Source organism: Rhipicephalus microplus, chromosome 2, assembly GCF_043290135.1.
Source record: "Rhipicephalus microplus isolate Deutch F79 chromosome 2, USDA_Rmic, whole genome shotgun sequence".
NCBI lineage: Eukaryota > Metazoa > Arthropoda > Arachnida > Ixodida > Ixodidae > Rhipicephalus > Rhipicephalus microplus.
The window spans coordinates 36138118-36165444 of record NC_134701.1 but is presented as its reverse complement, the minus strand read 5'-3'; the positions used below and the strand labels follow the sequence as shown (position 1 = coordinate 36165444).

General features: G+C 46.1%; 1 protein-coding gene across 8 annotated transcripts in view; it reads left to right on the top strand.

The window, feature by feature from the left end:
- The window catches only part of LOC119169139 (uncharacterized), a 748171-nt gene that overhangs the window by 676913 nt on the left and 43931 nt on the right, over nt 1-27327 (top strand). For all 8 annotated transcript variants that reach the window (XM_075883059.1, XM_075883033.1, XM_075883044.1 and 5 more), the window contains one exon: nt 18826-18915. In XM_075883059.1, the coding sequence (XP_075739174.1) occupies nt 18826-18915 (90 nt within the window). The remainder of the gene's footprint in view (nt 1-18825; nt 18916-27327) is intronic.

Genomic DNA, 27327 nt, shown 5'->3' with positions numbered 1-27327 from the left:
TTTATTTATTCATGGTACAGGGCAAAAGTACATGCCTGATCAAGATACCAGCACCATAGATATAGACTAAGAGAACAACTACAAAAGTAGTTGTAGCATACAAAATCAGCGACACGCAGCTACTTTCTTAACACACATGCAGCATTTTCTGAATGCAAGATAACGAGGCACAATTTATCAATATATTATATGATGTAAGCAGGTGAACGATGCAAGAACGTCACATTGCGAAGAGAAAATAGCTAGAAATGCGAAAAACAACCTGAGAAGAGAGTGTCAGATCGCTTTATAAATACAAAGAAAGATTAATTTTCTTAAGTGAGAGTCATTAATGATGCCTAATTGTTTAGCAACCTGCCAACTCTTACAAATTTTGCATGTAATGTATGACTTTCGACTATGTTTATGCTTTTACGAATCTTCCCTGAATTTTAACTGATGATGTCTTATTTCTAATAAAATAAAGTTAGAAATCTATTCAAACAGGGTTGCCTTCATGATTAGCTGCGGGGATTCGCCACAGTTAGTCACAGAGCCCATGAAAATGACATTATGGTATGTTGCACCGCTATGCGAGAATAGTATGTACTGTTGTCATCAGCAGCAGCAGCTTGATTACAGCCGAGTGGCTAGACTTAGGAATGGAGGAAAGATATTTTTTTCTTCAATGATTTAGGCTACTTCTGTCATTTTTTCGGCGAATGGCTACGAATTTCATGTTCATACTGCCTCAACGTATCCGCAGTCATGTGGCAATGGGCACTCTGCTCAGGTCGGTGGTTAGGACTTCACTGTTTGTGTTGATTTTCGGCTGACTGGCTGCTGCATCCAACACAGTAGAACTGCTTTGTCTGATGATACATTTGACTGGTCATTCCAGAGTGCTCTATAGGCTTGCAAAAGATTATGTAAAATGAAGTAAGCACGTGGTTGGTGCACACACACTGTGGCTATCGCTTGCCAGAGCAGATGAACTCAGGCTCTCTTGGTATGGCAACCACACAGAACTCTGAAAGAGCATGTGCATCTTACCCATTCAAAGTGATTTTCTGCAAGCACAGCACGCAAAAATGCGGCAAATGCGATTAGAGATAGCAAAAATAAACTGATTTGAAGACACGTGCAGATTAAAAGCGGAACTATCATTTGATGCAATCACCACAGACCAAATTGCGTTGGCAGAGATGCGATCATCGAGAGACTAAACGAGCTCCAAAAGTGCGCAGTTCATGGAGCCTTAGATGAAAGGCAATAAAGTCGTAAAAAAGGCACAAAGCATTTCAGTGTTTCTGTCAATTTTTGCTTATCACTTGTCATGCTCGTTCGTGTTCGTTAGGCCTCGCTCCCCGAATCTCCTGCCACTCACGTCCAACCACAACACCGTCTGTGCACACACCATCCGCACACAGGCCGGATGTCCACTGCTGCCACCACGCCCAGGGGGTGCCACATACCCCCATCACTACGAATAGATGTCCTCATAGCCCGTCCCCCCCTTGAAGCGTGAAGCTCCCCGCTGACCATGGAGAATGGTATTTGACGAGCTGGTCGGCATGGGCCTCACCACAAGCTCTCCCAGTCTGTGGGTGGACGAGCTTGAAAGTGTTTGACCAATACATCTGCAGATGCGGAATGGACCATTTCGCCTTGGTGCCAGCTTCGATGAGATGCCACTTGCAGCGTCACTGACTATGTGGGTTTCTCGCAGGACAAGGTCACCTTCCTCCAATGTCGTGGCTCGGCATCCCTGGTCATAGTGCTTCTTCTGGGCACGCCAAGCATGTTGCTGATGCTGCCGTGCAGCATTCATGACCTCTGCCAAATGGGACTGAAGTTCTGCTGCGAATGCGTGAGAAGATGATACCGCAGGCTGAGCGCCTTGCTTGTCTTCGGTGGGTTGCCAGAGTGTTCGGAGTTCACGGCCATAGCAGAGGAGGGCTGGGGTGTATCCAGTAGCAGCACTTACAGCGGTTCGCATTGCAAAAGCAATCTTGGGAATGTGTTGGTCCCAGTTTTTGTGCTCATTGCAGTATGCACGAATGCACTGCTTTACTGTGCCATTGTGCCACTTGACCATCGGTCCGGCTGGTCTGTAAGGCACCGTGTGGCACTCCGAGATGCTCCATCGCCTAAGCAGGTTCTTCCATAATTTACTAACAAAGAGCTTCCCGTTATCGCTAGAAATAGCAGTAGGTACCCCGTGTCTGCAGATGAGCTCTTCCACACAGCTGGCTATCTGCTGTGTTGTTGCTGCACGAAGAGGGAAGAGCTCAATGAATTTGGTAAATTTGTCAACAATGACCAGCAAGGGCATGTGCCCCCGAGGGCTGATAGGCAACGGCCCTATTAAGTCAATACTAAGTTCTTCCATTGGTGCTGCAGGCCATTGGCTTGCCATAAATCCTTGAGGTTTGCAACGCTGTGCTTTGGTCCTTTGACAGACTGAGCAACTGCGGACATACTTCAATGTGTCATTGCTCATGCCCAACCACACAAACTTGTCTCTGATGCGCCGCAGTGTCTTGTAGAATCCTGCATGGGCACTTGTCGGGTCGTCATGGGCCATCTGCAGGAGCAAGGGGCGAAGGTGAGTAGGCAACCAGGCTACTGTACGGTCGCCGCGACATTGCACCAAAAGTCCTGATAGCTCTAGATGAGACGTGGATGCCAGGTCGTCCTGACGACGGGTTTCGGCAGTGCCTTTGTGCAAGCACTCTCCCTGGATAGTTCTCGTTATGTCACGCAAAAGAGCATCACGTTGTTGTTCCTGTGCTAGTTTTTTCGCACAGTTTATAACACTGAGGTCCTCAATGGTGGTTGGCTGGCAGGTTTCAAACGTGACAGAGCCTTCGTCAGTGTCCAAGTTAAGTGGCAAAAGTCTCTCAGGCAGGCTTTCAGCTGCTGTCTTGAAGTTTGGCTGAACAGGTGCCCAGCTTAGGGCATCAGCACGAATGTTGGCCTTACCACGACGGTGCTTAATTTTGCACTGAAACCCTTGAAGGCGTAGCACCCAGCGCCGCACACGAGGAGATGCCTGCTCAGTGGTGAACATCCAAGCCAATGACGCATGATCACAGTGCACTTCGAATTCTGTGAATTCCAAATAAGATCGGAATTTTTCTACAGCCCATACGAGGGCCAAACACTCCCACTCTTGGACTGTGTAATTATGCTCCACATCCGACAAGCCTCTGCTGATGAATGAAATTGGCTTCAAAATGTTATCCCGACGTTGCAGCAGCACTGCGGCGATGCCAACACTGCTGGCATCTGTTTGAACTACAAATGGTGCATTGAGGTCTGGCAAGCTCAGAACTGCATCTATTGCCAGCCTTGCTCGAAGAGTCGCAAATGACTGTTCTTCAATGCTCGTTCAGTGCCATTTCTGTTGCGTGTTGAGCAAGTTGGTTAAGGGCTTAGCAGTGAAGGAAAATTGTGGAATAAAGTTCCTGTAATATCCAGCTAAGCCCAGAAATGCCTGCAGTTGCTTCATGTTGGATGGCCGTGGGTACTCTGCTACTGCACGCACCTTCTCTGGGTCTGGTCGGCACTCTCCTGAAGATACAACATGACCAAGGAAGGTGAGGGATTGAGTGCATTGTTGTACTTTGGTTGGATTAATTGTAAGCCCTGCATTCTTGATGCATTCGAGGACTTCACGGACGTGTACCAGGTGTTGTTCTATTGTAGGAGAGTACACCAAAACATCATCAAGGAACGCCATGGCAAATTTGTGGTTTATGCCCTCAAGAACCCTGTCCATTAAAGCTTGGAATATGGCTGGGCCTCCAGCCACAACAAACGGCATCCTTGTGAATTCGAAGGTGCCCCTATGACATATGTATGCAGTCTTCTCAACATCTTGTTCCCACAGTGGAATTTGGAAGAACCCTTGGGAGAGGTCAAAGCTTGTAAACTATTGTGCATTACCTAGCTGAGCCAGGAGCCAATCAGTGCGAGGCATTGGGTACACTGGTACCCTTGTGCAGGAGTTCAAGCGTCTGTAGTCGACAGGCACCCGGTAGCCTCCGGATTTCTTTCCCACCAGGACTGGTGCACTTGTCCAGCTGCTTATGCTCTGCCTGATTAGGCCTGCTTCTAGCATCTCGTCCAAGCAAGCATCCATGATGCATTGTTTTTTTGTATTGACTGGGCACAGTTTCGTGCGCACTGGTGTGCTGTCACCAGTGTCGATAGAGTGCTCAATGAGTGTTGTACAACCAGGCAACTTTGTGAAGAGTGCCTCATATTCTCCCAGCAGGCCCCTGAACTCATGCATCACTTCTGCTTGCTGTCCTGAGCCACTAATGGTGTTGCATGTCACAATGTCTGGCTGTTGCTCAAACAAGTTTCCAAGGCAATTGGCATTATCCACTGGATCTGGGGCAACCTTCCTGTCTGGTTTGGCAAATAGAACAACAAGCTGTGGCTCCATACCTATAATCCACCCGCCCAAAGCTATGTGCAAGGACATTCCAGTAGCTGTAAGGAAGTTCCTTCCGAGCACAACATCCTGGCACAGGTCAGGCAGACAAATAAATTTTTGAACCCGGGAGCCGCCATCCCACTCTATTTTGCATTTTGTAGCCTCGGAGCTCTGGGACCAACCTGATGCCAAGCGGAGTGTTCGAGTTTCGCGTTTCCTTTTTCCCCCCGAAGAGCATGCCTCACTGGTGGCTAGTGGACCAAGGAGACTCACGCTGGACCCAGTGTCGAGCAATGCACAAAACGTCGTACTGCCGATTCGAACATCCAAGAGCGGCTCCTTCCCTCCTCTGGCTGCAGATGCAACTTGCATAATAAAATTGCAGTAGAAGCCCGCCGGACCGGTGCCTACTGGTGCCCGTTTCCCGAGCACTAAGCCTGGAAATGCCCTGGACGGCCGCACTGGAAGCAAACGGCGTTGTCTTGGCGCGGTCTACTCGCACAGTTGCGTGCAATGTGGCCGACGCTGCCACATCGTCGGCAAACAACTTGGCTCGGGGCCCGCTGAGGTCGACGCCCTGCTGATGGTCGGTATGTTGGAGCGCCAACAGATTGGGCCTGAATTATGGGCCACTGGTCCCGGTGGTATGACGGTTGCACTGCTGCGGGGTGGAGGGGCCACGCGCACCAAGGTGTCCAACCGGCATTCGGCGCGGAGACGACTGCTGCGGAGTGCTGGGGCACTGCCATTGCGTCAGGCATGCAATGTGCCGAATATGCCAAGTCGCACGCGACCTGATTTGTTTTGGGTGGAGGAGGCCGATATTGTAGCCGGCGCCGCACTCGCTCCATCAGGCCATCGGCCGCATCCGCCAGGGCCTTCAAGCTTGAGAAGGTGGACCCCGCTACCAAGTCCTGCAGCTGGGGGTGCATTCGGCGCAGCACTCTGTCGACCTTGACGTCGTCGGCAACTTTTTCTCCGATTCGGTCATATAACTCGGAAATAACATAAATAAATTCTTTCAAGTTCTCCTCCGGGTGCTGAGTGCGTGCCTCCAACTCTTCCTTCAGGCGCTTCTTTTCGTCGGCCGACGCGAATTTCCTTCGGAAAGCGGTGACAAAGGCATCCCACGTAGCAAAGGGACCCGCGAAACGATGCCACAATTTCGCGCTGCCGTCAAGCGCCGCGGTAAAGACGCGGCGAACTCGGTCCTCCAGAGCTATGCCGTTAATCAGGCAAAAATTGTCCACTTTGTTGAGGAATTCCTCCGGGTGTTGCACATCCTGGAAGCCCACGAACCTAGGCAACGTGTTCGCAATGGGCGCTGTCCCCGTCGCCGACATTTGTGTAGCCGGTGGTCCAACAAAGGCTGGTCGGCGCTCGTTGCCTCCGGGAACCGTCCAACCGGCATTCGGCGCGGAGACGACTGCTGCGGAGTGCTGGGGCACTGCCATTGCGTCAGGCATGCAATGCGCCGAATATGCCAAGTCGCACGCGACCTGATTTGTTTTGGGTGGAGGAGGCCGATATTGTAGCCGGCGCCGCACTCGCTCCATCAGGCCATCGGCCGCATCCGCCAGGGCCTTCAAGCTTGAGAAGGTGGACCCCGCTACCAAGTCCTGCAGCTGGGGGTGCATTCGGCGCAGCACTCTGTCGACCTTGACGTCGTCGGCAACTTCCTCTCCGATTCGGTCATATAACTCGGAAATAACATAAATAAATTCTTTCAAGTTCTCCTCCGGGTGCTGAGTGCGTGCCTCCAACTCTTCCTTCAGGCGCTTCTTTTCGTCGGCCGACGCAAATTTCCTTCGGAAAGCGGTGACAAAGGCATCCCACGTAGCAAAGGGACCCGCGAAACGATGCCACAATTTCGCGCTGCCGTCAAGCGCCGTGGTAAAAACGCGGCGAACTCGGTCCTCCAGAGCTATGCCGTTAATCAGGCAAAAATTGTCCACTTTGTTGAGGAATTCCTCCGGGTGTTGCACATCCTGGAAGCCCACGAACCTAGGCAACGTGTTCGCAATGCGCGCTGTCCCCGTCGCCGACATTTGTGTAGCCGGTGGTCCAACAAAGGCCGGTCGGCGCTCGTTGCCTCCGGGAACCACGGGAGCAGCCATTAACGCCTGCCGCAGCTCAGATGCTATGCGCTCGCGTTCGATAGCCGATCCATTTGTCTGATGCAGCATAAACTGTACAAATTCGTCGGGAATTTCAGTCGGTCCAATCCCGGACGAGCCCCCACTTGTCATGCTCGTTCGTGTTCGTTAGGCCTCACTCCCCGAACCCCCGCCACTCACGTCCAACTACAACACCGTCCGCGCACACACCACCCGCACACAGGCCAGATGTCCACTGCTGCCACCACGCCCAGGGGGCGCAACATACCCCCATCACTACCTATGGATGTCCTCACAGACTACGGCGGAGCGAACTTGCGCACTTTTGTACTTTTGTTTTCAGGTGGCCTAGATCAAAGCTTTGATGCACGCATTCGGGGCAGCCAGTGTCCCTTATTAGTTCATTCACATGTGTTCCTGAGAGACATATGGGAGTTCTTCTGACAAAAATACATGTTTTGTGCTTATATTCTAGTTTTAAAAAAATGTTGCTCATTTTTTTGATGATGCGAAATTTCTGACTATCCAAATATTTTTGCTTCCCTTGAGATTCGTATCACTGAGTTTCTACTGTAGTTGAGAAACCTGACTTGTGTTGTTTATAAGCAGTTCTAAGACCGCAGTGCCGATGCTCACAGTTCAAGAGCTGTTTGGGAGCACTGCTCCTCTCCCCTTCCTTTTTTTGGAAAGTGTTTTTTTTTTCTGTGTACCCTCCTTGTTTCATAAACTTACCAGGTTCAGATTCTTTGAACGTAGCAGATATGCAAACATGGCGGAATTCCCCTGCTTAGTGCCATCAAAAAGAGGGCAGAAGTTTGTTTTTTGTACCACGTGTGCCATCCCAGCTGTGGCGGCTGCATTTCCGATGGAGGCGGAAATGTTGTAGGCCCGTGTACTCAAATTTGGGTGCACGTTAAAGAACCCCAGGTGGTCGAAATTTCCGGAGCCCTCAACTACGGCGTCTCTCATAATCATATGGTGGTTTTGGGACGTTAAACCCCACATATCAATCAACCAACCACGTGTGCCTGTGACATGAAAATTTAGCGTTGTGCAAGTCCGACATCAAGGTCCACATCATGGATATGTGTGACATATGGACAACCAGCTAAGCTTTGAAAGTTTTTTTGCACGGTCACAGCAATTGAATTCTTAATCTGATTACATACTCGCTGTAAAAAAATGGTCAAGCTTGTCGTTCAGGGTAAAGGACAAATCTCTTTAAAACATCCCCTTCCCACTTGGAAAATTTTACAAATTGGTGTGTCGCCAGGTTGGCAGGTATGCAAATGGGTAACTCGCCGTTCTGGTAACTCAGTGCTGTAATTTGTTTTTGTTTGTACCTTTAATGAAGTTCTTATTTCATATGGATATGTACAAGTGTGTGTAGAAAAGAGAATATTGCAGTTTGCTCTGTATTGGAAAAGTGAGGGCCTTTGGTGTTATCCAGGTTTCAATGTAGTAGTTGTTTTTGATGGAGGCAGAACCTCTAGACTGGAAAAAAGAACACGCACAAAAACAAAATGAATACAAGTTTATGGCACGAGGAAACAAAAGAAAAGAAATAAGCGATTGAAACAAACAGTTAACTTAGAAATGCTGTAAAGCCCTACACTGCAACTGACGAAACAAGGTTTTGTAGGTCATTGAAAGAAAAGACGTGTCATTGGTAGTTAAAACATGTGAGCCCATGTTGGCGGCCGACTTGTAGATGGTGCGAGGTTTTGTTGGCGGTGAGGGTGCTCATGGAGCAGACGAGGAGGCCAGTTGGCTCAGAAGGATGTGCCCGAAGAAACAGTCCTCTCTACCCAGATACACTTCATGATAGCTGACAGCAGGGCCTTGGGCTGAAAACCGGCAACAGGAGTCTACCTCGCAACTGGGACGGCAGAGTCTTCTCCCCATTGAAGTTCAGCTGCCCAGATCACCCTAGAGATCACCCTTTTTGTTTTACGGCAGCATGGCAGCCTAGCTGTGAAGACATGTCCGTCCCTTCGAGAAACGAGTCAATGAAGCCTCTGAAGTCAATGAAGTCGATGAAGCGAAGAGATAGGGCACCCCACGGCCGGCACATGTGATTTCTTTTTCCCGGCTCACAGATCAGGTTTCTCATCCCTCAGCGAAGGAACAGACTCTCGTATGTACGTATACATATACAGTGCATGACATTGATGCTGACGCCCATGTCAACACCAATGCCGGCAGCGAAATCCAGCCGAGAGTGTCCATATAGTTGCAATCACAATAAAACAAATAGGGTTGCAACCAGAAATCTTCGTATTAACTCAAGTGGAATGTGTGCTTGTGACATATGCCAGCAAGGGAAGGTCATTCTCTGCACAGAAGTTTGTTTTATATTAACACTGGTCTCGCATATGAGAGGTAATATGCTAGATGATGGCTGATTCTGTGATCATGCTCACGCTCTATGACGCTAAAAATTCTAAATTCGTTTCTGACAACAAGTAGTATAACTTTTAATGGCACTGGTTAGCAGTTATTTATAGAAATTCTTGGTACAGGTAGTTTTGCACCTCATAAGAACGTGCGAAAAATATACCCTTGTACCACTTTTAAAAGCAGGGTGAGTAACTGTATGGCAAATCTAATATTTTTATTCTTACTTGAATTTTCGCATGCATACAAACTGCTATGGAACATTAATTTCTTCATTCTGGTAAAGAAATGAAATGAAACTTTTTGCGGTGGAACAAAACTAAAAATTAAATGAAAAGCATTTTGTTCTGACACCTTGTAACTAATGTCAATGCCTATCTATAGAAAAGAATACACGTCCTTTTGTGTGACTTTGTTTAGGCAACGATAGTCGACACAGAAACGTAAGGTTCCAGCCTTCTTCTTCACAAACACCACGGGGACGCCCAGGGACTCTTCGACTGTTGGGTTATGCCATCACGAAGCATTTCATCGATTTGTGTCTTTATGGCTTTGTGTTCTCGTGCTGAAACTCTGTAAGAGCTCTGATGAATTGGTTGGGCACTTTCTTCAGTTATCATGCGATGTTTCGTGACTGGGGTCTGTCGAATTCTCAACAAGGCCCCGCCGCGGTGGTCTAGTGGCTAAGGTACTCGGCTGCTGACCCGCAGGTCGCGGGTTCAAATCCCGGCTGCGGCGGCTGCATTTCCGATGGAGGTGGAAATGTCGAGGCCCGTGTGCTCAGATTTGGGTGCACGTTAAAGAACCCCAGGTGGTCAAAATTTCTGGAGCCCTCCACTACGGCGTCTCTCATAATCATATAGTGGTTTTGGGACGTTAAACCCCACAAATCAATCAATCAATCGAATTCTCAACAAGAATCACAATCAGTTCTTTAAATGCAGGAGCAGTGTTCTGAGCTGGTCTTGCTTGTGCTTCGAAAGGCCTCGGTTGGTACCGAGATGGTTTGAGCACATCGATTCATCGAAGCACGTTCAGGATTATCAGAGAGGGGGAACGAATCGCTGACATCAATGAATTCTTTCATATAGGCGGCCAATGTACCAATGTCGAGGTGCCTGTAATCATCGCTGAAGTGCTAGATGCCCTCGATGACACCTTCAAAGTCTGCGGGTGTTTCGTTCTGATGAAAATAATGCCACGGGAGCAAGGCGAAATGGTGACTTGGTCTTCCAGCGCATTCAATGCATGATTCTTTGGTGTCCTGGGGGTGGGCTGTGTGTTTTCTGAGGTTAATGCTATTCAATCATACCTTAAGTCAGTGACAACACCGTGTTGACATAGGAAGTCTATTCCAAGTACCACATTTCTGGAGCAATATTGTAGGAATATAAAGCTCACAAATGTTCTTCAGGTGTTGTCGTAACATCGGTGAAAGACCTTTAGTATTTCGTCGTACAGCAACCGCCTTTCCATCGGTTGCTGCCCTTAGTTTTTGTGATACAAATTGGATGATCTGCCCTAGTTTGAGTCAGTGTACTGCTGGTGGTGTGGGGACATGTAACGGCCAGGTAATGGTTACCAAGAAGATCCCTGGGGTGTCCTCTGTGCTCCGCCGAGATAGTTGGCAATGTCGCATGGGTTTTCAGCCCGCTGTGGACGCAGCGCATCGATGGCGAAACCACGTATTCCCATGTGTCGTTACGATGCCTAGCTTTACCTCAGGGGGCAGTGGTCAGGGGCAAGTCAGACGCCAGTCTTGCTAGGAGCGTAGTGCTGGTCGGCAGGTGGGCAGCATGATAGTAGTGGTTGTGGAACTGTGGTGGGGCAGTGTCGTAACATTGGTTCGGTGGAGCATTGCGATGGACTGCAGCGGTGAAGCTAATAGCTTTTGGTTCAGGCTGCGGTGCTTAGGGGATTCTAAGTGATTGCCTAACTTTCTCCCGGACAATGTCGGTGATCGAATTAACTTGAGGCTGTGGCAAAGGTATAGATCGTGTGAGTAGCGCTGCTTAGAAAGTCTCGCACAAGTCTTCGAGGCTGAAGGCATGCGCTACAGCGTAGTTGAATGATGTGCGGTGGTTCTACTGTGTTGACCATATCTCCAGCGCCTTTTCTATATTTGTAAGAGTGCCTTTTCAATATTTGTAAGAGCGCCTTTCCTATAGTTTAATGCGACAAATCTTTGAAACTCCCCTAATTGGATGGATTCTAAAGATTTTTTGTGGCAGTCAATTCATGAGGCAATGAGCTTCTTTACTGAATTCATTTGAATCCATGGGTACGTTGAAAAGTGTTGCATGGCTTCTTTAAGAGGCCATAAAGTGTTTTCAATCGATTGGCATTTACAAAACTTCAAGCTTTAAGTACTTTGACTTCTGCCGTTTTTCATGTGAATTGCACGTCAATATTAGTGAGTTGATTTAGTGGCTTGGCGGTCTGTGAAAATTGCTTGCCGAAACGTCTGTAACAGGTGCACGAGCTGAGAAATCGGTGTATGGCCATGTCATCACCAATAGGTTTTAGGAAGGCAGCAATGGCAGCTGTTTTTTGTGGGTCCGAGTGAACTCTTGACTTGCTGATATTGTGGCCCAAGAACAAAAGGTTCTCATACACGAAGCAGCACTTCTCTTGCATTAGGGTAAGTCCAGAGGTATTGAGTGCTTGAAGGGCAGCTTCAAAGTGCCAGGGGTGCTCGCCAAAGCTAGAGACAAACACGATCCAACTATAATTCTAGTTAAATCGATCAAAGACCAGAAGGCGCAACCTTGAACTCGAAGAAACTGTCTGTTGTTGTCTTCTCTTGGTCTGACTTCGACTTTTCATTAGCTGGTCTAGAGGTCTATCGACACAAAGTGCTTTGTATGGAAGAGTCGATCCAGGCCTTCATCTACCTGTGGAAAAGCATATTGTTTATGTGGCGATAATTGATGCAAAAACATTGGATTCCATCATTTTTCTACAACATCTAAGAGGAAGCCCCATAACCAGCTTAGCTAGAGTTTGTGGGGTCTTGTAATGGCGAGCGAGCGCCATGCTTTTGGAGTGAATGGACCCAGCAGATGTGGTCGGAAAAAAACAAGCCAAACACACATTTATTTATTTAACTGCTTTTAGAAACGACGATATCGTCAGCCAAATAATTATAACATCAATCGTGATCAACATGCTAAGACATCCTTACACTAAATTACACAGCACTTAACAACATGACAAACAAGGCGGTGTCGCTAACGCCTGACTCACCACAAGAGCCCCCGCAGACGGTTCGCAGTGCTGTGCTCAGGTGTCCCCCCGGAGAAAGACAGCCATTCACGCCAAACGCCACCAGAGAAAGAGCCTCGCTCAATTCTCTCGTACCCCACCAAGGCTTGCCGCCAGGGTTCACCACCAGGGCTACCAATCTAATTATGATGATGATAGTCGTGATCGACGCTCGCGAACACGCCACCTACCGCTCAATAGTTGTGACTCTAAAATACGGCTTCTGCGCGAGACACCTGGGCCATGCAGCACAAGCAACATTACAGCGAATGTTGGCACCCCCGCATCTCCTAAACTTTCAACTCAAACCATATCCCGACAAAAAAGCAGCATGAAAGAAAGTAGCTACACAAACCCCTACAAAATATCACAACACATGTTTTTACATAATGTCCGTGCACCACAACACCACCGCCGCTCGACACTGCTGCACTGTTTGGCCCAACGACTTCACCTCAGCACCGGTCCCGCAACAGCAACGTTGCCGTTGGCGCAACAAACCATCACTCGCGCCAACACGTCTTCTGGTTACGACCAGCACTCATGAGGGCGCCGGACTGCAGGCAGTTGCACAGGCCCCAGGCATGTCCATTGCCCGAAGTCTGAAGCGCACTCCTGGTCAGCGGTGCTGACAATGTGCAGAAGACAGCCAGCCCTGGGCTACATCACTCTCGCTGCGTAAATCAGTATACTCGAAAGAACAATGCAGTAGGCCGAAGGGAAGGGAGCTTCGGGCTCCTCGCCCACGTGGTATAATGGTCAGTACTGCTAGCTAATACATCGGCAACGGCCGAGACATCCAGTTAAAATAAAACAAAAGTTGCTTTTCCTAACTCGTGCATCGCAAGATTAAAAAATAAAAAAAAGTGAGGGAAGCAGAGTGCAACACCTGACTGCCACGATCCACTTAGTTGTGCCACGTGCAACAGACGGTTGCCCAGAGCCTTAGGCCTAATGAGTCGCTTGAAAACAACCAGCATCCACCCAGCACCCAGCCTAGGCACAGAAGAGGCAGCCGCAAGGGGACATCCGCTCTGTAAGGTGGCCTTACTCGCTCGCCGCACACAGCAGCTTACCAAGCGATCAGCAATCGACGCCCACGGTCCTGGACGGGGTCACGATGCCCCAGCGTCGAGCCGCAATACCAGAGAGCACCAACGCCCGGCTCCTTAAACCCAAAAGAGATAGAAGAAGCTATTTACAGAAAACTCAGACCACCTACAAACCTCCGATACTCATTCGCTTTAGGCTTGGCCTACAATTCACGTGCTCTAAGTTTTGCTCACCCTAGGATGCAGACCGCATGGCTCTCGTTTTAACTGAACAACCTTCTTGAACCAACATCAACAACGAAAAAAAACCACTTGTGAGCAGAAAAAAAAGAATAAAACTCCACATGCCGACAAGTTCAAACAAGTCACAACAGCCGATATCCTCGCTCTCAACAAAGCACACCGCCAACGCCCCTAGTCCCACTCTACCCCAGCTCTAACAAAAGCTTGTACCGGTCTGCGAATGCTCCAAGAGCTCCATGTTGGGCAGCCAGTGTGGGGTCTCGTAATGGCGAGTGAGCGCCACACTCTTGAAGTGAACGGACGCAGCAGATGCAGTCGGAACGAACCAAGCCAAACGCACATTTATTTATTTAACTGCCTTTATAAACAACGATATCGCCAGCCAAATTATTATAACATCAATCGTGATCAACACGCTAAGACATTCTTGCGTAAAATTACACAGCACTTAACAACATGACAAACAAGGCGGTGTCGCTAACACCAGACTTACCACAAGGGCCCCAGCAGACGACCTGCGGGGCTGTGCACCAGGGTCCCCCTGCGAGGGGCAACCGTTCGCGCCAAACGGTACCAGAGAAAGAGCCTCGCTCAATTCTCTCATGCCCCACCAAGGTTTGCCACCAGGGGTCCCCACCAGGGGTCATTGCCAGCGCTACAAATCTAATCATGGTGATGATTGTGGTAGGTAGCGTTGTGTTCGCGAGAGTGATCGACTCTCGCGAACACAAAGCTACCTAACGCTCAATGGTTGTCACTCCAAAATACGGCTTCTGCGCCAGACAAATGCGCCACGCTGCGCAAACAACTTTGCAGGAAATGTTAGCACCCCCACAAGTTATGCGTGCACATGGCAGTCATGCGCCCTCAATACTGTGCACTGGATGAGTAGCCGAGGTACCGATATCTTCCTCATGTCTTTCACGTGGGCGCTTGTGCTCATACTATTTTACCGCGTAATCCAAATGCATTTATTTGGTTCCGGTGCATTGGTCGGTCAAGTTATTACACAAATTTACTAGAACACATGATGATTGGACACTATCCTCATGTCTTTTGCAAGGGCGCTTGTGCTCATAGTATTTTACTTCGTAATCCAAGTGCATTTATTTGGTTGTGATGCATTGGTCTGTCAAGTTATTACACAAATTTACAAAAACACATGATGATGGGACTCTAAAATCACGTCTCAAGAGCCAAAAATAGAAGAAATTATCGGGAATCTTGAGTTGTAAGTTCTATCTATCTCAAGAAGGGAAAAATTCAGAAGCTATTATAAAAAGTTGACCAAAATAAATGCTGTAATGCTACATTCGCCCTTCGGAAGTGTGGCAAAAAAATGTTTCATGAGAATTTGAAGACATGGGTAAAGTATGAGGGACTTGCTGTTGTGCAATTTTAATGGCTGATGTTGGAGAAACTTGTGGGACGGGGGCATCCTGCCGTCACACAAACTGTTTCTGTTTTGGGGTTTCTGTTTCCTCAAGCTGGTGACCTGGAGGGGATACATGAGCATATCTGTTTCTTTATCTTTTAAGTGTACCCCAAACATACTGACCTGTGTGTGTTGGACCTGCGCAGCATTAGATGAAAAGCCATTGTTGCCATTGCTAAGGCTGATAGAGAAGTTGTGTGCATGCACTGTACATGCATAGCCAACCTTGGTTAGGCAGGCTCACACATAGTGCAGTGTCCCTGCAAACTCTGTAGTGGGACGCCCATTTGTCAAGTTCGTCACGACAAATTCTGCTCAGCCATAGTGTTCTGTGCCTCGATGGCAGCTCTGTTTCTTTGCGTACTTTCTTAGATTGACTTTCATCATGACATAGAAGCCTAGCCACTGAAATCTTTTAGCTTGTTTGTTGTGCAGTTGGTCAGAGCAACTAAAATGGTGCAGTTGACATTATTTGATGCAACTTAATGTGCAACAGTGTGTGGGACACTTTTACAAGCACAGAGTGGTCTTCTAATGCCGCATTGTTGTAAATGAGAAGCACGAGAACAGGGAAGGCCACAGTACACCACACAACACCCATCAGATAGACACAGTAAACACAGGGGCAAGCATGGGTCATCTGCTGCATGACAACCTCGAAAATGATACCCGGCGCAATGCCACGCTGGGGTTGAGTTTTAGTGCATACTCTCTATAAGGCTGTAATCTTGAATAATCAGTATTACAGCGAAAGTGCCATGTAGTCCTGAAGTATACATTTGTTAGGATGAAGCTAATCAGACGAAATGTGTTGTGTGCAACATAGAGTTTCATACAATAATACCTAGAGGGGAATCTGGCACTAGTGTCTACGTGGGCTCTTTCAGCGCCGCTTGTACACTCATGGGAATTATGGGAAGTGCAAGCTTCAGATCCGTTTCGTATGGATTACGTTTTTAAGATTCACGGCACTTTTTTTTCGGAGCGTAAAACAAAGTGATATGAAGTTATCTTTAATTGAAGCTTTTTTTTCATTTATTTGTACACAAACTTTATTGCAAAAAGCTTTCGTGACCATGCGGCGAAAGTATGCTCCCTGGAATATACTGACTAGTCTGTTGTCTCCGTTCCTCGCTGTTGCCGCTCTGTGATGCATGCGGTGGTGGCGTTGTACGCTATCGGAGTTTTTTGAGCAGACTTCTCTCCCGTGACTCGTGCCTACGGACGGGCTGGTGCAGCCGTTTGCACTTTGGCATTTGCGTGCCTTTCCAGGTGAAAGTTCTGCAGTGTTTTTAATTATAAATGTTGACATTGAGTACAAATTAGTGGTGGTGTTTATGCCTTGGGTCCCTAACTTAGCACTTTTTAGTCGGCTTCCAACTTGGACTCGCAGTAAATAAACTAATTTGTTTCTGCTTTCTCGCGCAAAACTGCTGTTGCCGTCACTTGTTGGAGAAACACCTTAGGCTCTTTCTCGGTGATTTACCTCTCGTAACTTTTTATTATGCATGTCCGCTCTCTTCAGATATTTAATGATGACGTGTGCGCTTGCGAAATGGAAACTTATACAGGAACCTAAACGCGATAAGACGAACTTAAAGAAAGGCGAAACGCAGGGCAAGTCCATCATGTATGTTCACTGTTCAGGAAACAAAAACAATGTCGAGTATCTTGTTGGGCATGTGCAACGTGAATTAAGCGGTCCCTATATGTGAATAAAAACAAACGTAGCAAAGCAAAGACAAAATTGCAGTGCGAGGCAAGTGAAGTGGGCAAGCGGTCGATTGATGACATTGAGTGGCACATCTTGTTAAGCGTTTTTTAATTGTGTCATGAACCTGCCTTTTGTGAGCACATGAAACAGTGATAAATAAAAAAAAATCATGTGCATGCAGTTGTACATTTATCTTTTCTGCGTTGTGTGCGACCGAAAAGATTGAAATTAGCATCCATCATTTGGGCAAATAATGCCCACTTCGCACCTACTTTGCATTCATTCCTGCAGCCTTCAACAGTTTTAAAGAATAACGCATATGGAGAAAAAGGCAGAAAATACGAACGACGGCTCGAAAGCAGTAATAAGCTTCTGATGGCATGAGAGGCTGATACACATATGCTTCAGCCCCGCCGCGGTGGTGTAGTGGCTCGGCTGCGGCGGCTGCATTTCCGATGGAGGCGGAAATGTTGTAGGCCCGTGTGCTCAGATTTGGGCGCACGTTAAAGAACCCCAGGTGGTCGAAATTTCCGGAGCCCTCCACTACGGCGTCTCTCATAATCATATGGTGGTTTTGGGACGTTAAACCCCACAAATCAATCAATCAATCAATCACATATGCTTCAGATAGCATTTTGTGTGAATGTTCTGCTATTAAAGCTTGAGGAACTATTTATTTCTCGCGTCATTATACTGTCTGGCCATTTTAAATAGTGTCATTTGAACGAAATATTATGAACTTTGCTAGCTGTGCATAAACAAAATTTAAAAAAGACCTTAACTGAAGCATACTACGTGTGTGATGAATTTTCTCTCTCATTCTGAAAATATCATTGCGTTTTCTTTTCTCTGCGACCCACCAAGAACCAGTCTGTGTTATTCAGAGACTTAGCACACTAAACATGGTATGATGTTTTCATTCTAAGAAATGTTTACGTGCTGGCACGAAAACTGAGCTTACAAATAGTTCACATATTTGTGAGAACAAGTTAACAGTATTTATACTACAGCAGAAGCCTTTCTAAATACACAAAAAAAATTATATTCCGCCCATTAGTTTTTTCAAGCAACTGTGTCCTGTTCAATGAGTGGCTGCTTCCGCCACTGTGGTCGCGTCAGTGCCCCGAAGATAAATGACGTTTGATGTAACGTTTGGTCGGTTAAAGACGGTTCATTCTCTGCCCACTCAAACAGAGACAAAATGAGTAGTTGATCCGGGAGTACAATAATGAAAGACAAGACACGATGTGCCACCGATTCACTCCTACGCAGCCTATGCGAATGCGCCACAAACGTGCTCCGATAGACTGCAGCGCCCCCTGCGCATGTATCAGCGGCGCGGACACGACCTTGCATAGGGACGGCGCAGAGACGGCAGTCTAGCCAGTATATTCTATGGACCATAGCGAAAGTGAAACCTGGGCAAATTCAAGCATCATGGTATGCATTGCTGTGTCATTGTGTTCTAAATTTAGCATCAAGATTTAATGTATTATTTTTTGCAACAATCGAAAACAAACATGCTTGTTTTTTTCTCAAAAGTATGCATTTATGAAAATAACAGTACAGTATTAAGTGAGAAACACTTATTGTTTCGTCTTGTGCGACACTAGGTGCACCTGTCCCGGTGGTCTGCCCCCAACGCACCTCTGGTTCTGTTGTGTGAAGCCGAGTCAGTGGAGCATGACGGTGCATCTACTTAGCTTCGTCACCATTTTGCAGTCGATTTAAAATGAGTTTAGGCAACACGTGCTAGTGAAGAACATAAACTCGAGGCAATATCCTGCACTGGCATGAGACGCTACATCTATGTGCAGCGGTGAGTGGACGACGCTTTGTGTAAACAGTTAAATACGACTCGTAAAGCTAGAACATCACAGCAAATCAGGAGATCTAGTGGTCGTCAGCCTTTTTGAACAACAAAGGCACTGCTTCACTCCACTACCTGCGTTGCGCGAAGAACGAAACTGAAACTGTAGAAAAGTCTGTCGACAGTTCGCTAGCTAATCCTATCCAATCCGAAACCTGTACTTCCCATGATTTTCATGGAGGTACCTGATCGCTGTGCCAGATTCCTCTTTAAGTACTATTGTATGAAACTATATGTTGTGCAACATCGACTCTAATCATGCTTCTTGTTCAACTACCTATTTGTTAATGACTGCCACCTTCTGCAGGAGGAAGAAAGCTTGATTATTCAGCCAGCACAGGATCACAGTGAGAAGAGCGATTCTTGTGGCCACTATCAACTCAACTCCTTCAACACGGTTTGTGCTTTCAGCATTGCTTTGTTCTTTTAAAATGGGTATTTATTGCACCATTGTGAGGCATGCTGAAGATACATCTGTTCAGCTTGTCAGTTGAGTGGGTTCTATAAATGATGCAGTCATGCATTCTGATGCAATGATGCATTCTGATGTTAGCCGGTACTGTTGAAGGCAAATCATTAAAGTATTGTCAAACCTCATTTTAACAAAATTGCATGTTATAGGAAAATAAGTTTGTTATATATTAAAAAATTAGTAACAAAAATTATTCTCAGCCCTTTATTTTTTTCATGACTATTTTTTATTTATTTGATTATAACCAACATTTTATAATATTGAAGCTTGAGTGTAAATTAACAGGACCCTGAAATGGTTTTGGTGATTTTGTACAAAGCACATTGGACTAGTAGACCAAGTCTTAAGGGTGACCAATTTACACTCTCTGTGTAAACTGGGTGATTTATTTCGATGCTTTAAAGCTGCAAATCACTGCAGATCACTGCAAAGCAGCCATATGAGTTTTCAACCACCCATTCACAGAGCGATATTCGCTGATAGCACGTCACCCAGTCTTCTGATCTGATGGCTGTGGAATGCACCTAAGTAAGATCAGCTGGTAGGGTGGCACACCTGTCGGAGCTGGTGTCAACCACTTTGCGATATTTGTCTCTGTTGCCAGATGTTGTGCATGCTAGTGGGCACACTGGGTGATGGCTTCAAAGATTGTGTGCAACCTGTCAGTGTGCAATCTCTGAGATCATGACTTGACGAAACTCAGATCATCAAGTGCGCTCATGAGAGCTCTGCGATTGCCAGCGATGCCAGTGTGTCCACGAGTTGAGATGGCACGGCAGGGGGCGATGAAGAGCATGATATAATTGTCAGTAGCAGCATAAATTTGTTGGGCAAATGGTTTGATGATGCTCTAGCCAAAATGCTGACGAAACTTTAAAAAACCTTTCAGGGTCCCTTTAAGAGTAAAAGGGACCAAAGAGTGGATCACTGAGGCACACCTGAGGTTACTGGGAGCGGGCTGAAGATTTTTCAATAATGACGGTTTGACAGTGGTTAGTCAGGAATGCCAAAATGCATTTGAGAATATGAATTTATGTTGAAATGGCTAGGCTTTAGTAATCGTTCGTGTGCTATTTTATCAAATGCTGATAATGTAATAATTATTATTCGAGCTTAATGTTCCAAAACAATGGTATAATTATGACAGACGCCAGAGGGCTCTAGAAATTTGGACCACCTGGGGCTTTTTAATGTGCGCATAAATCGAACGTCAATACTTTCATACGAAGTTTCTTGCTTTTCGCCAATTTCTAAAACTAGAAATATTTTGTTTCTTACCTTTTAATCCAACATTATCAGGCTAACATAGATATAATTACTAGTACGTATATCCGACTCCCAACTTAAGGCCACTGTCTACTTCTATGTCTATTTACCAGAGTTTTAATTACTTCTCCAAAATGCCAACAAAATAGGATACAGCCTTTAAGGTGATGCCTGTCTATTCTTTAGCAGTTAGAAACTTTTCGTGTTGAATATTTATGCACTCCAACTGCCCACGACCTATACACTTAACATAACAATTACATAGGAGTAGCCGATTAGTTCGCAAAGAGGTGCGCCCAACTCTTCAGTTGACAGGAAACGTCAAAGTAGGAGTGCGGCCACTCGAAATCAGCAAAACTCTGACCTTGCCGACACTTTGAAGCTAACAATGTCAAAATTAAGCGACACAGAAAGAAGTTAGGAGAGAATAAATGCGGGAGAAGAAGGGTCATCCAAGGCACTAAGCCAGCCTAAGTTTGCTAGATCAGAGGTTCGAAAACGTGCCTGGGTGTTTTTTTTTTTTAATTTTTTTAGATGTACTTTCAAACAGTTGAGAGAAGAAGACCAGGCGAGCTACGAGTCAAGTGACGTTGAGAGGTCATAGGCAGTCAGGTGGTATTCTACAGTGCTAAGAAAGTGCAACAGAACCACCAACATAAAGGCAGCGCAGCAACCTAGCATGGAATGACAAAATTTGGTTGAAATGCAGATACTAAACCATTTCCAATCATAAAACGCATGATGAAGATGTGTCATGCCTCGGCTGCCCCGGCACCGATGAAGAAGAACAAGGAACGTTGAACTGAAGTCGCCAACACTGCTGGCGGCCACGCCGAAGAGCCACCTCACGACGGGGCACAGAGCGCTGAAGAGAACGTCTGCCTCGATCCAGTGCTCGTCACAAACTTTTTATTTACAGATATATACTCGATACATATCACTACCGCATGAGGCGCCACATGACAATTTATTTACAGATATATACTCGATACATATCACTACCGCATGAGGCGCCACATGACAATCGAACCGAAACTGAAACTAGTAACACAACACACCGTCACCCCCCTCCTAGAAATAAATAACACGTCGACCTCTAATATCTTTACACAAACAAAAGAGATAAATAAAAATTATATCAGCTTGCCAAGCTGTAGAATTTGAACCTTATATAATAAATACACAGCATACACAAAACAACACACAAGTACAGTACACTGACTCGAACATGTGAGTAAACAGAAGAAGCATTTAGGACACAAAATCCTTAAATCTGGACGGCTGTTTACGCGAACGTTTCAAGCGCTGAAGCACAATGTGGCCTGAAATGCTCCATTGCAGAGCAGCAAGTTTTGTTTGCGAAGGCGAGCCTACCGTCTTGCTTATAACGCACTGCTCAGGCACAGCTGAGAATGCAGAACAATAACTTGGGTCTGACGACTCACTTGCAGTAGCTGTGTTAGTTGCAGCATGACTTTCTGGAGCCAAATCCAGTTCGATAGACTGATCCACTGGTGAAGACTTAATGCGAGCTATTTCACGTGGAGCTACACCTACTCAAAGGTCCTCTCCCCTTGAGAAGAAAGTATATCAGCAGGGAGGCCACATACTATAATATTCTGGGGAGTTTGAGGTATTGAAGCCGAATCAGTATGAGAAACAATGATACCAAAGGTGGTCCAAATGTTGTCATCATTTAGGTGAAAAGAAGTTGGACTGACTTGTTCTAAGACTTTGTACTGATCCCGATACTTGGGACGTTTTCATGGGGACAAACCTTAACTGTATTGCCGACTCAAACTTTGGAAGGTTTAGTTCTTCTCTGATTGTTCACATACTGTTTCATTGCTTGTTGACGGGAAAAGACTCTGGTACGAAGTTGCTGACTCGAAACTGAGGTGTTGGAATGTAAGCAAACTATGTCAAGAGCTACTCGAGGTTGCCTATCATGAAGAAGTTGAAAAGGAGACACTCCTAATGTGCTCTGCGTTGAAAACCTGTACGAAGCCAAGTATTCAGTCAAGACTTGCTTGAAGGGAAGCAGTTTCGATCGTGCAATCTGAACTTGTTCCTTATGAACTTGATTGAATTGCTCAATTTGTTCATTCTATTGCAGGTAGAAAACAGATGCAAAAGATGTGACGTAGCAAAAGAAAAGTCTTGAACTGGGGAGACTGAAACTGCAGACCATTGTTCGTGACTATTGCATCAGGAAAACCTTCTCTTCTGAAAATGAAAGGCAGAAGCTCGGCAATAACTTCTGAAGCTACATTATGCGCGTAACAGATTTTAGGCTACTTGGAGTGGTAGTCAGTGAGAAAAATAATGAACCGAGCATTCTGCGGAACATTGTGAAAAGGACCAAGGATGCCTATACTCAGAATTTGCTAAGGCCGATCAGGCCACGGAACAGACTGCAATGAAGTGAATGAACATTTGGCACACTTATCTACCGAATCACATATGTGGCAGTTGTACACAGCATGTTGAACTTCTTTGTCTAAGGCGGACCACCAGTACCTGTCACGATGGTTCTGTTTAGTGTAAACAAACCAGGATGCAACTCGTGGGCAAGCTGAATGATCTTATGCTGGAAAGAAGCCGGTGGAATCACCCATTCATCATGGAAAAGCAACTTCTCGACACAAATCAGTTCCTGTCTAGTACTAAAATAAGGCAGAAAATCGGCTGAAAGGGCACTTTTGGGAGGTCATCTCTCATGTACATAAGTAAGAACTTGAGATAATGTCAGATCTGCAGCAGTGGCAGCCTGATGCTCAGCTTTCATAATACAAAAAGTGACCATGGAAATAATTTCTTCATTACGCTCCTCAGTAACCGGCAGCTGAAGAGGGAGATATGACAAGGCATCTTCAGGACACGGTGCATTCACAATGGCCCAAACTTTTGACTGAACAGGTGTTAAGCCGTCGGAACTGACCTTGTTATCCAAAATTTGCAATCCACTCACAGCAAAAATACACTAGTTACTAAGTTTTATACCACATTCACTGATGCGAGAAAGAACAGGATGCAAATTTGCATCGTGTTCTTCTTCGTTATGTCATCTAAGTAGCCCAGTGCATCTTTGCAACCTTTAAAAACTATAGACATCATTTTTTGAAACACAGAAGAGGCACACGGGAGCCCAAAGCACACGCGGTGAAAACAAAACAGCCCATCGTGCGAAACAAATATGGTTAAGGGAAGACGCGGGTCGAGAAGTCACGGTAAATTTTCGCTTTTTTTTTTTCAGTTGTATTCGCATCCTTATCTATAATCTTTTACTTCTGAAAATATCAAGCTCAAATTCGGGCGAGAAATTATCTAATAATGCTTCGAAATGGACAGCGGTGACAAGAGAAATGCACGAAAGTTGCCAAAAATTACGTAGTTCGCATTATCCTGTCGCGAAAATGACGCGTTGGCTGCCATTTGAAATCATGCACGCATGCTGTGAAGGCCTTCTCCTTCACAATTCACTAGTAGCCAGACTCGTATCTTTATGGAGAATAAACAAAAAACAAGAAAAACAATGCATACATCAAGTGTTTTGAATATCGCGGCAAGCAGCACAAGACTGCCATTAGACGGCAGTGCGCTCTACTCTCCTCTTTTTCCCATCTTTTCAGCAAAAGAGCGAAGCCTCGGACGTCGCAATTGAGTTGTTTCGCATTTCTCTGAATTTTTGCGTCATGGCAAGCCCCAAGAAGCGCAGTCTAGATAATCGAAAGTTCAGAACTCGCTGTAAGTATCCAGGGAAAGGGCATTGGATGCTTCCCAATGCTACAGCGAACGAAGATGTCACCACCAACCAATACTCCGGCGCTCTGGCTTCGAATAGGCCTAATATCGACACCGAACCTTGTGGCAGTGGTTGTGAAATAGCAGCTGCCATAGAATTCGTCAGTGCATCCCAAATGAAGAGCGGATTTTTCAAGATTGAACGTAGACCAGTAGGTGCTGCTACTGCCAAGACGCTGCTTTGTGAAATTGATGCGCTGACTGCCCTTGTATAGCGGGGTGTGCAAAGCCCAACCTGCTGCGAATGGAAGCTCAGCATCCGTGAGATAGCTGGAGAGTGTAAGGGGCTTTTGGCATTTTTCGAACTGTGCTGTGAAAATACCGATTGCCTGGACTCTGCACTTTCATTCGCGCACACGTCGAGGCGTACTACTTTGTTCAGGGACCAAGGGAAGAGTGCTCGTTTGGACAGCGGCAGCTCACTTGATAGCTTTGCTGTAAACGTGAATGCAGTTCTGGCAGCACGCACTATAGGCGCAGACCATGACCAACTTTCACGAGTTTGTGTGATTCTCGATCTTCCAAACATTCAGTGCAAGCTGCTTTTCATTGTGCCCCAATTTGATGCAAAAAAAATGGTTCCCTAATGAATGCAAACTTTCCAAACTTTGATTGATTTGTCGGGTTTAACGTCCCAAAACCACGCTATGATTATGAGAGACGCCGTAGTGGAGGGCTCCGGAAATTTCGACCACCTGGGGTTCTTTAACGTGCACCCAAATCTGAGCACACGGGCCTACATTTCATTTTCTTATCATTTTTATTTTTTTGACAATTTCACGTTTTCTGGACAGCCTTTTATACACCTATACTTATTGTATAGTAACGAAACTTGGCACTTGTATTCTTCAACACATGAAGAATGCAAATATTTACTTGAAACTGCAATTCTATAAGTTAAGAAAACATTTGGTTATTGTTTCAAGGGAGATTTAAAATAATTAGTCAATAACTAGAATTTTTTTCTTGCTTTTAATATTTCTAAGACATATTTGGATATATATCTGTACTTCACAATCTTTCAAGAGTCAGATAAGATCAGACACAATGCTTTTACATAAAAGAGTATTTGCAAGAAATGTAACTTTTTGCTATGTAACATTTTGCATAACTCAATAACTACAGCAGATACACAAAAAATGATTGCATATTTGAAATCTCCATGAAAAACTATATTGAGCAAAATTTTTAACACACTATGACTAGAAATAAAAAAAGTTTTTTCGAGACCTCTCCTGAACTCAGAAAGTTCAAACTTGATGATAAGCGGACACAAGGTCCAACATAGTAAAGCATACAAGCCTGGACAGTTGTTGAAGAAGCTCTTCAATGTGTGGGAGTGGGAGCCCATTCATGATGATTGCCTTGTTTGGTTCACGGGAGTCCACGCACAGGCGGAGGGAACCATCTTTTTTTTTTTTATGACGACGAATGGAGACACCCAGTCGGATATGAAGACAGGCTCGATGAGTCCATTGGCTTGAAGATGGGACAGTTCTACAGAAACTTGCTCACCAAGAGGAAGGCGTCGAAGCTTACCACAAAATGGACATACATCAGAACGATGCACCACTTTATGCACAAAGTCGCGCACACAACCCAGTTCACGGGTGAACAGCTGACGAAATTCACTAACTTGTTCACCTGAAGATTAGGTTGCATGTCGACTAGGGCGCGAGTCATGGAAGCACCGAGAATGTTTATGGATAATGCACTTATAGCATCACGACCCAGAAGGGAGCTGCCGTTTGAAGTGACTTAGAAAGTGGCAGATGCAGTACGACTGCAATACCTGACTTGTGCTGTGAAAGATTGCAAATTGTCAAGTGTTTTCTCTAGAATACATTTGCAGAATGATGTGCGAAGGAGAAAGTCTAACGCTTGGAAAAATGTCTATAGAAGTCAGTGGCATCAATTAGTGAGACGGATGCATCACTGTCTATGAGAAAAGTCAGGGGAACATTGCCTACTGTTGCTACAATGGAAGACCCAGACGTTGTGTGGCAATAGGCCACATTTAAAACAGTGACCATATTTTGCTTGGCTGCTACTCGAAGTAGGCAAAGAGACTGTATATTGAAGGGAAGCGGAATCGCAGACGGCCTGATAATGACCGCATTCCGTGCAGGACATTGCACAAAATTCGCTAAGTGGCGAACTGATCCACAACGTAAGCAATATAAGGAGTGGGCGACTGTGCAGAAAAAATGCGCAACAGAGCTCGGAGCTTGCTCCTGGCCTTAAAAAAGGCAACGTTTAACACGTGGACGCGCCATTTTGGCGGCTTCCTCGGCCCCTGTGAAGCAAAAGGGTGGCCATGTTGCGTGCTGCGTTGAAGCTGCAATGAAGGGGAGCCATCTTGGCTTTCCCTGCCAAGACGAAGAGGAAAGGCCGCTGTGAAGCCTTGCAGCAAAAACTTGCTGCATCGAACGAGGAGTGAACTGCTCTAACTGTATGCAAACGAGGTCATCCTCTCGTGCAATCGAGAGGGCTTCTGGGAGGTTAACGGACAGGCATTTTTGAAGGAGCCGACATCGGACATTTTCAGATGCGATGCAAATAAACAGTTGATGCCTGATCATGTCTTTTTTGAGCATGCCGAAACCGCAAAACGCGGCTAGCAATGAAGTCTACAACAGGCTCGCTGGGGAGCTGGCGGCGGTCTTGAAAGCAGAGTCGTGCGACATAATCACAGGCAACGTCATTGAAATGTTTGTTGTATAAGGCAATGGCGGCATTGAAGATGTTGGATAACACCGGCGTCTTTGACGCGTTGGCGGAGGTCAGCATATGGGAGAGTTTCAGCCCAGCGTGGCCCAATGCGTTAAGCAAGAGGACCTTACGCCGCTCCGGCTTGCTCTCCCCGACAGCATCTACGCATGCTTGGAAAATTAACTTTCAGTTTGCCCAAGAAATCGAAGAATCTCGAGGCATGGAGAGAAAAAGTGGCAGAGAAATGGGAGACACTATTAATGCAGAAAACTGGACACAACTAATTAAAAGAAGAACAAAGGAAAAAACGAGAAATGCCAGGGCAGAAGAATTTCTGCAGAAGTCAAAGGCAAGAACGATGCAACACGGCCGCTAGGCCGAACAAAGGCCAGCGCAGGCGCGAAATACTGAAGCAGTTTCACAGCAGAAATGGATCAGAGAGGCGGACAGAAGAACGGAATATGAAGGCACAGAGTTCTCACTTTATCTTGTCGCGATTGTTGTGTCATGTCTTGGCGGCCCCGGCACCGATGAAGAACAAGGAACGTTGAACTG